General features: G+C 39.5%; 1 protein-coding gene across 1 annotated transcript; it reads left to right on the top strand.

Annotated features, from left to right (window-relative positions):
• On the top strand, window positions 1-7711 carry tubg1 (tubulin, gamma 1). Its single transcript, XM_053338071.1, has 11 exons — window positions 1-124; window positions 507-619; window positions 1769-1936; window positions 2031-2099; window positions 3225-3304; window positions 3433-3559; window positions 4878-4964; window positions 5328-5477; window positions 5606-5758; window positions 5872-6033; window positions 6588-7711. Exons 1-11 carry the CDS (start codon window positions 76-78, stop codon window positions 6783-6785), a joined length of 1356 nt encoding a protein of 451 aa, XP_053194046.1. The 5' UTR covers window positions 1-75; the 3' UTR covers window positions 6786-7711.
• Window positions 7712-9849: the final 2138 nt, after the last annotated feature.

Genomic DNA, 9849 nt, shown 5'->3' with positions numbered 1-9849 from the left:
AAGCGGTTTGCAGTCTTTTTCTCTCTTATTATTTAGCTAGCAAACAGCTAAATAAAGAGCAATTGAAGACTGAACATGCCGCGGGAAATCATAACGCTGCAGCTGGGACAATGTGGAAATCAAAGTAGGTTAACCCCTTTGTATTCATTCACAGGCAGTGTTCCAACATTTAAGTTCAGTTAGCTTAAGATGCTCTGTTAGGTTTTTTTGCTATGTAATGTTAGCCAAGAGCTAGTTTCAAGTCTAGCTACGTTCAAAACATAAATATAATATAAACAATGACAACGTTAATATGTTACTTTACTCATTCCATGCTTAATGTCATTGAATATAACGTGGCATTAGCTTACCTGTGCAGTGTCATTCAAACAACGCTGCAGGTGATGCTAAATGGCATATATCTAATAGGCTATATCTGAAAAGTCACAAACTGCTAACTAATAATATTGAGTTTAATTAATAATTAATTGCTAAAAACCTACGTATCTTCTCTCTTTGTTGTGCAGTCGGCTTTGAGTTTTGGAAGCAGCTGTGTGCAGAGCATGGCATCAGTCCAGAGGGGATTGTGGAGGAGTTTGCAACTGAGGGGACAGACAGAAAAGATGTGTTCTTCTATCAGGTGAGTAGATCATGTATTTACAACTTCACTTCAGTGTCTCTAATGTCATATAAAGGCACTATACTCAGGATTGGGAAGGTTACTTTGGAAATGCAATAAGTTACAGATTACTTTACTAATTTACCCTTTGATAAGTGTACCCATTAAGTTCACCAAAAATGTAAGTTCAGGTGTTTTTCATACTGATTTAAAAGGGAGATCATTTCTTATATAGTAAGATTTATCTCTAATTTAAAAAAATATTGTTTAGTTCATGTAGATTTTGGAATATAAAATAAAAGACATAATATGAAAAAAGTCAAAGGTCTGACATGGGCTTAATTGGTACTGTGACACAATTTAAGCCCATGTGTGCTCCATATAAGCCCATGTCATGATTTATTTATTGAATATAAAGTAACACGTCACAGTTACTTTTTTTGTCATTGAATTACGTAATGCAGTTACATGTAACTAGTTACTCCCCATCACTGCATATACTATAGTGTATGGTCAGTCTTTGTCAGGCACAGGGTTATTATAATTAATGAAACTAAGACTAAAACTAGCAGTTACAAAATATTTTTGTTAACTGAATTAAAAATAAAAACGAAAACTAAATAAAAACTACAGTGAACAATGTAAAATTAAACAGAACTGCCAATAAAATCAGCTTCATTTTGCCTATTAATGCAGACCATTTAAAGTTTTGCTTTTGATTTAGTTCCAGGTGGTAATTACTGAGCTCTGCTGTGGGTCGAGCATCGTTAATGGTTAGAGAATAAAATAAAAAATGGCATTGCACAATATGGTACCTTTTTAAATAAACAATGACTTGGTAAACTATATTTTGTGTCATGCATTCTTTCATTGTTTTTCAGCCTCTACGCCTTTCTTCCTAATACCTGGAAAAACTAAACTAAAACTGGTTATTTCTTCAAAATAATAATAAAACAACATAATCATAAAAAACTGAAAAAACAAAATAAAAAAACTAACTGTAATAACCGAGGTCAGGTGGCGCTTGTGTGCAACTGAAGTGTAACAACATTACGTGTCACTAGATGGAGTGGTTGTAGTTTAAACAGCACTCCCACAAGGACACAACAACCTACACAGACTGTGCAGCATCACCAGCTTATCCTTTTGGTTGTTCATGTAACTTCACAGGCTGATGACGAACACTACATCCCTCGGGCGGTTCTCCTGGATCTGGAGCCTAGGGTGATCCACTCCATCCTCAACTCTCCTTATGCAAACCTGTACAACCCTGAGAACATCTACCTCTCTGAGCACGGCGGAGGGGCTGGGAACAACTGGGCGAGTGGATATTCACAGGTGATCACTGGAAACAAAAAGTGTCATTAATCCCAATTAAAGGAAAAAAACATTTAATGTATCTAAAATGTTTCCCTGACATTTTTTTTCTCAGGGCAAAAAAATCCAAGAAGACATCTTTGACATCATTGACCGAGAGGCAGATGGCAGTGACAGCCTCGAGGCAAGTTATCGTTTATCACATACCGACTGTCCCTGAGGCCGTGAATGATCGGGGCTGTTGCAGAGTGGAATTTTAAAAACAGATTATAAAGTAATGTGATATTTCTGTGGGTAAGAAATATTACATAGTATGCAGTCAACTGACTCTCTCACCCCGTCTGTGACCTCAGTACTCTGTATGTTAGCCCATGAATTGGTCACATAGCGTTCCCCACACTAACCTTAGGGCATTATGCCTTTTTTAAAGAGAAAATTACAACTGGAACTTCAAGCATGCTAGAAAGTATCACATATTTGTTGTTTATAGTAAATGCGATACATTTATTTCAGTAGTATAAGTCCATATTTGATTGTACTCAAGCATGACTTCTCTTTTAGTATCTAAGCCATACTCTTGTGTGGAGAATAGTTTTTTCTTTAAAAAAAAAAAAAGACAAACGATTTAAGTGATTATCAAAATAGTTGGCAGTTAATTTATCAGTTGGCAACTTATCAAATATTCGACTAATCATAGCAGCTCTACTCTTGTGTGTGTTGTGGTGGAATGCTTATAGAAATGAGTTCCTTTATAGAAACAGCATGTTAAAATGGTGCCAGCGCTTGTCATCTTAAAACCAGCAAAGCCCCAGCCATGCTTCAATATTATTCTTAGCCTCTCACTCTTTTTTTCTATTTTCTTGGGCGGGGGGTTAACTTTCTTTAGCTGTCAGCCACTCATAAAATAACACTCACATTTCCCCTCAAAGGTCTGCAATTTCTGTAAGTCATTCACATTATGACCCCACATTATTATTTAGTGTGTGCACTCATGTGTGCACTGGATAGGAAGGTGGGCTGAGCTGCCGTGTGCATGTGTATGTTGGCAGGGTGTGGCGTGTAGAATGTCTGGTGATAATAGCCGGGCGAGTGTGGAAGGCAGGTATTACAGGGCTGTCTTAAGGGGGGGTTGAGGGAGCCTATTTGTGAGGTTTTATATAACTGCCTAGGAAGAGAGGCGTTTTGCTCACCCACACACACGTTCAGCTTTCTGCATCAGTAGCGTTTACAGTAGGCTCAACACACACGTGGCATATTCTGTAGCTGTAAATTTAAACTGTGAGTAATGAGTAACCCTTTGTCTCTGTAGGGATTTGTTCTGTGTCATTCCATTGCCGGGGGGACAGGCTCTGGGCTGGGATCTTATTTACTGGAGAAACTCAATGACAGGTCTGCAAACACACAAAACATTTTTTTTTTAGGTTTTGATAATGACTACGCAGTAAAAATTGTCACTTACATTTCTCTTATGACTTGGTTTGTGTGTGTGTGTGTGCATATATTTTTCTGGTCTCTAGGTACCCAAAGAAGCTGGTGCAGACTTACTCTGTTTTCCCAAACCAGGATGAGATGAGTGACGTGGTCGTTCAGCCGTACAACTCATTGCTCACACTGAAGAGGCTCACCCAGAACGCAGACTGTGTGGTGAGCAGCAGCAGCAGCAGCAGCAGCGCTCATGAACAAATGCCGATTAATCCCATTGCTCTCTTTGTCTCATGACACACAATGACACAAAAAAAAAAACCCTCACAAGATGACATAAAAAAATTACTCAGTGCGTTTTTTTGTTTTTTTTTGTCTGTTTTTTAAACAAGGACCTGCTCGGCTTGTAATCTCACTGCTTGAACAAATAGAAGACAAAATTCAACACACTAGCTAAACTGTTCCACTATCAGTGAGCTGTGACAGGAAACAGAAATTATTTACCAAAGCGGTTGGTCTTATTGCCAACAAAATTATGCTTTGATGTCAGACTGTTAAACAAATTTGGTCTCATGTGTTCTGACATAAATGGCAGCGGTCAAAGGGCAGCATGGACTTGATGGTAGACATGTCAGACTGTATTAAGACATCAAAGAGGTATGAAATTATTACATGAATAAAGTTTGATTAAGATCCGCAGGCCTATTACACAATTTTGTCACAGCGCTATTAAAAACTGTATTTTATTAGCAAAACCCTATACTGCTTTAGGCTTGTTAAATGTCTTCAGTGATTACAGTAATCATAAATCATTAATATAAAACACAGATATTGTTGCTTATCTATGAAATCGCGCAGTTTGGTAATTTAGCTACCCACTTGTCATTTAAAGTCATGTAACTGATATCACATTACAGTTCACAGTACTTGCCATGAAGTCGTGATTGCCTTCAACAGTCTTTGCATGGAAAGGCTAACTCGAGTGAATCAGTTAATCAGCTGTAGTCTAATGTTTTCACTTAGATCAGTTATTTCGTTGAAGGACTTCTTTTTATGCCACTGCATCGCTTTTGCAGCAGACTTAATGATGAAGAAAACTGCAGCGCCAACATTGAGGCCTTACAAATCAAACTTATTAAATCTCAGTCTTACGTTGGTGATTGTATTAGTCTGAGATGCTCTGACAGTCTAATGGTGTTTCCTCCCTAATACCTACTTCCTCCAGGGTCTTGCATAAGGGCCCCATGTTGATTAAATTAGCCAGAGAGCTAATAGAATCTGCTCAAGAATTGGTCACCCTGTTGCAACTGTACACTGTGCCTTTTATGTCGAGGTCTCCTAACAACAGCACACTGTGTTGCTTCTTAAAGAGTTTCCTTGACTGCGTCATTACTCAGATACCCGCTCAGTCTTTCTTTAACGTTGTAGCAGCATACTGACTTTCACCATGTTGTCGGTGCTGGAGGGAATCTGTTGGCCCTGTTTTCTCTTCATTTGTCTAATAATTACCCTCTGTCTGTGTGTGTGTGTTGTGTATCAGGTGGTGTTGGATAACACAGCTCTAAATCGCATCGCCACAGACAGGCTGCACATCCAGAACCCTTCGTTCTCCCAGATCAATCAGCTGGTGAGTGAGAGACGTCACTCAATGTCACATCTTCCGCCCCCTACAGCTTTTCGACTCAGCTTGTCAGTCGGCAGGTTTTCAAATGGTCGTAATTTTCAGTCTACCTGTATTTGAACAAAGGCACACGATGTCGACCGTTGCTTGCTTCAAAAATTACAAGATTTACAAACTAGTTTGGCAAGTCAGTTGCACGTCAGACTGGATTTCAGCTTTCCTAGAAATGAGTTGCACATGGCTGCAGTCTCTAAGTGGTATGTCGGCTGCTTGACAGGAGCCACACTTTGAATTTCACCTTGCAGTTATTTGTAAGCTCTTAGCAGGTTGTGTAAAGCTTTGTGTCTAATTGAACCTCCATCCACACAGGTTTCTACCATAATGTCTGCAAGCACAACCACCCTGCGCTACCCAGGCTACATGAACAATGACCTTATCGGCCTGATTGCGTCCCTCATCCCGACTCCCCGCCTCCACTTCCTAATGACTGGGTACACACCACTCACTACTGACCAGTCGGTGAGTTGTGTTGAGACCAGTGTCTCCATTCAAATGTTCTCATGTTAATGCACCATCAGAGGATTTTAATGCAAAGTATTGTCGAGATCAGCAGCAGAATTTGAATCAGTAGCTCTATTATATTATAGGTTGCTAGTGTGAGGAAAACCACAGTGCTGGATGTGATGAGGAGGCTTCTGCAACCCAAGAACGTGATGGTGTCCACAGGAAGAGAGAGGCAACCTAGCCACTGCTACATTGCTATCCTTAATATCATCCAGGGAGAGGTCGACCCCACACAGGTATGCGTGTGTGGAGTCAAAGCATGTCCTTAAGAATTTATATTTCTTTATCCTAAAGCAGCAGTGTCAATATGTTTACAGAGTATTCAAATCTATGTCTGGTTCTACTGTAGGTACATAAAAGCCTCCAAAGGATCCGGGAACGTAAACTTGCCAGTTTTATTCCCTGGGGTCCTGCCAGCATCCAGGTGGCTTTGTCCAGGAAGTCTCCATATCTGCCCTCCGCCCACCGAGTCAGCGGCCTGATGATGGCCAACCACACAAGTATCTCCTCTGTAAGTGCTCATGTTAGAATTTCATCACCTCAGCCTGTTCAGTTACATTCTCCTCCGGTGTGTATTTATACAGTACAGACATGTGTCTGTGTTTGCTCTGAGTCAATACTTGCGGGTATGCATTGTCCTGAAACTGAAGTCAACCCACCACTGCATCAGTTCCAGAGAAATTACACAGAAATATCAGTTTTGATATATTATGCAGACAAACAAGACATATCTTCAGAAGTCTTGTGGGTACAAAACTGAGCTGTGAAGCTGATGGAAAAGTGGTCCTGTGATGTCCTTTAATTTCTTAATCTGAAATGATTGAGGTGATTAAATTTGTATTATTATTTTTTTTTTAAATTATTTTAGGTCTTAAATTTAGATAAGGGGAAATCACTGTCACCCAAGGTAGCTTCACTGATGTCATAGGATGGCAATTACGTCTCTCCTGACAATTCAAGAAGTCAGAAACAAAACAGAAAGAGAAATATAAATAAAAACCTGAAACTTATCCATTTCCCAGCACTAGCTTTTCTTTTGATGTCACTTTCGTTGCTGTCCCACAGCTGTTCGAGCGGACATGCCGGCAGTATGACAAACTGCGTAAGCGTGAGGCCTTCCTGGAGCAGTTCCGCAAAGAGGACATATTCAAGGACAACTTTGACGAACTGGACAACTCGCGCGAGGTGGTCCAGCAGCTGGTAGACGAATACAGTGCAGCCACGCGACCTGACTACATTTCCTGGGGCACACAAGAACAGTGAACAGACTTATTGTCTTGTATTTGAACTACAACCCAGTTAGGATACACGCTTAGCTAGTCTTTTCTAACTCAATACTCTCCACATTATTTTTCCTACATGTGTCCCAAAATAGACCGGTATTTGGCTCTAGCTGCTTCTCTGGAAAAAAAATATTTATTGATTTGGTTTGTTATAGCATGTAATCATATTGTGTTTGTGTCTAAAAAAAGAGACTGAGGGATGAGTGTTTACACCCACTGTCATATTACCAAAAATGAAAAGGGTGAAACTACAGTGGGGGGTTTTTTCTGAGATTCTCAAACTCAGTATACTTAAACCAGTCCGTATGTACTAGCACTTGTTCCCTGCAAGTTTGTGCCTCAATATGTCCTCTACAAAAAAATAGTTACTTTATTCTTCTAAACTCATCTTTTCCCCCCTTGTAGCCTATTTCAGTTTTCAGCAATGAAAGCCAACTTGTTGCCTTGTTTTGTTCTATTTTTATACTGAGTACAGTGTTTCAGTTTTTTGTGCAGTTAATTTACAGTGAAACATCCACAGTCCAGGGAATGATTGCCTTGAATAATGGGAGTACAGACAGAATGATTTGCATGATGGTTAATGCAGGTTCTTGCATCCCACACATTTCTGACATGGTGCTTTGTACCGTCTGTCTGCTGCTGATATACATTGCTCATTTGTTGCCACTCTACACGACCAACAAGAATGTCAGGTTGAAGTTTGGTTTGACCCAAAAATGATGTTTAAATACCTGCCATAAAAACTGCATTGACATTTAAACTACAGAGAAAGGAACAGTTTGGATGGATCTTGTCTAACACTTCATCTCTGCCTGTAAATACTTAAAAGAATAGTTGGTTCACTGGCCTTCTGTTTAAATGAATATACTGTTTCATGTTGCTATACTTGTTGGACCTGTTGAAAATGACAAAAAGGAATAAACAAATTTTCTATTATTTTGTATCCTCTATTTGAAACATTTCTTATCTTATCTGCAGGCATATTTGGTAGAATTTATTTAGAGATCATTTTTCAAACCTGTACGCAAAATAATGAAACACCATGTTTTTCCCCCCTCACCTGGAGCTGTAGCGTACTGGTGGCCAGTAGCTGTTCATCCAACTCAGTTAAGGCTCATTACCACAGGGGAACGTAAAAGCACTTAGCAACGCTTGCTCAACCAACTGTTGTTCTTAAGCAGCAAAGCTACAGGGGAGGTAGCTTTCAGCTCTGCTGCTGGCGCCAAACTTGAGCCTTTTATAAAATGTGCCTGGTTGAAAACAATAGTCTTGCACTGCTTCACTAGTCGAGGTATAAGAAAGCACATTCTCTAAAAATGAAAAAAGGGAAATGAGAGCTGAGGGTAAACAATAGGACCAAAGACTATATATGGTAAAATGGTGCTGTTTTTTATTAATTACATACAGTATTTATAGTCTTATTGCACTTCCAAGTTAGTTAAGAACAAACAATAGTGCAATCAACTATACACACATTACATAAAAAGGTACCATGCAGCATACAAACAAACAATACAAAGCAAAAACATCGGCAGTTTGATTTTTTAAATTTTAATACATGTAGCTCAGAGCTGCCTGCAGCTGCAGTAGAAAAAGCAAAGGGCTGACTGTGCAATGACTCGTCAAGGCCTTCCATGGTGAGAGGATTTATGTCTTGAGTTTTGAGGCTGGTTATCACATGGGGTTGTTTAGCAGACAGTACTGTAAAATGATTTATGGTCTCAAATTCCTAAACGGTCACCTACTACAATTAAATAAAAGTGTACAATGTATACAACTGGATGTCTTCATATTTGTCTTGATATTCAAGTTTAAATAAAAATGAATAAATGAGAAAAAAAATGGAAAATATAAATTGGGGGATCTATCTGCTTTGGGATAATTTATTGTCATAAAAGCTTATTAAAAGAAAAAGAAAAAAAACATCTTTGGTCCATGCTCACACCCACGACTTGGCAAAACTTTGGCTTCACGAGAGTACTCAAGACAGTGAATATGAAGAAGGAGCTACACAGGATTTACACATGCTTTAAGGAAAAGAGCCGGAAACGTTCATGATCTGATCAGTTAAAGAAAACACACATAGGTTGGCATGTTTAAGACATAAAGGACAGTAAGAAAAAAAAAAATCGCAGTCTGCATAAATAAAACTACAAAAGCATCCATGGCCTAATTAGAAAGGTGTGTTTGAATAGCAGGGGACAGATGGGGAACTTCATGGCAAATATTGTGTGATTTCTTAAATGATCACTGATAGGGGGGTGGGGCTTGTGTGTACTCAATATATACATTATGAAAATAACGATAAGATACAGAGAAGCACCTGTTATTTTCAGCAGAGTAGAGCTGCATTAGGATAGTAACTAACATAAGCAAAATTATCCAATCAGTCAAGTGTTAACCAAGTTTCATGTCGAGGATTACAGCCAAGACAAGCAGCACAACTAAGGACAAATCAGAGCATTTGGTGGAAACAATGTAGAAACAGCCCCTAAATCCTTTGGTTTCTGTGAAACACAATTAAGTCCCATCCAGGAAATTGTTTTCTTGATCAAATAGACACACATACGCACGCACGCACACACACAAAACTGATAATCCCATCGGTAAGAGTCTATATGGCCATGGCAGCCAAAGTGACTTAGCTACAGAGTGCAACATCTGTTTCCAGTTCCAAGTTCACATGGCTCACTGCATCAACAGTTCCAGGTAATGCAAGCCTGGCTGGGACCTTATAAAAACTGACCGTCTCTGATGAACAAGTCAGCATAAGGGTGCACGAGAGAGCAAGTATGTGTGTGTGTGTGTGAGTGAGTGAGAGAAAGAGAGAGCCAAAGACGGGTGGGTGTGTGTATGTGTGTTGTTGAATGTTCTCAACACTATTCCAGCAGTGCATGAGGGACGACTGCCTTCTAGGAAAGGCAATACAAATATGGCACGAGAGAGAGAGAGAGAGAGAGAGAGAGAGAGAGAGAGAGAGAGAGAGAGAGAAGAGAGAGAGAGAGAGAGAGAGAGAGAGAGAGAGAGAGAGAGAGAGAGAGAGA

Source organism: Scomber japonicus, chromosome 18 (assembly GCF_027409825.1).
Source record: "Scomber japonicus isolate fScoJap1 chromosome 18, fScoJap1.pri, whole genome shotgun sequence".
Classification (NCBI taxonomy): Eukaryota; Metazoa; Chordata; class Actinopteri; order Scombriformes; family Scombridae; genus Scomber; species Scomber japonicus.
Note: the sequence above shows the minus strand (reverse complement) of the source record. Positions and strands in the feature narration are given on the sequence as shown.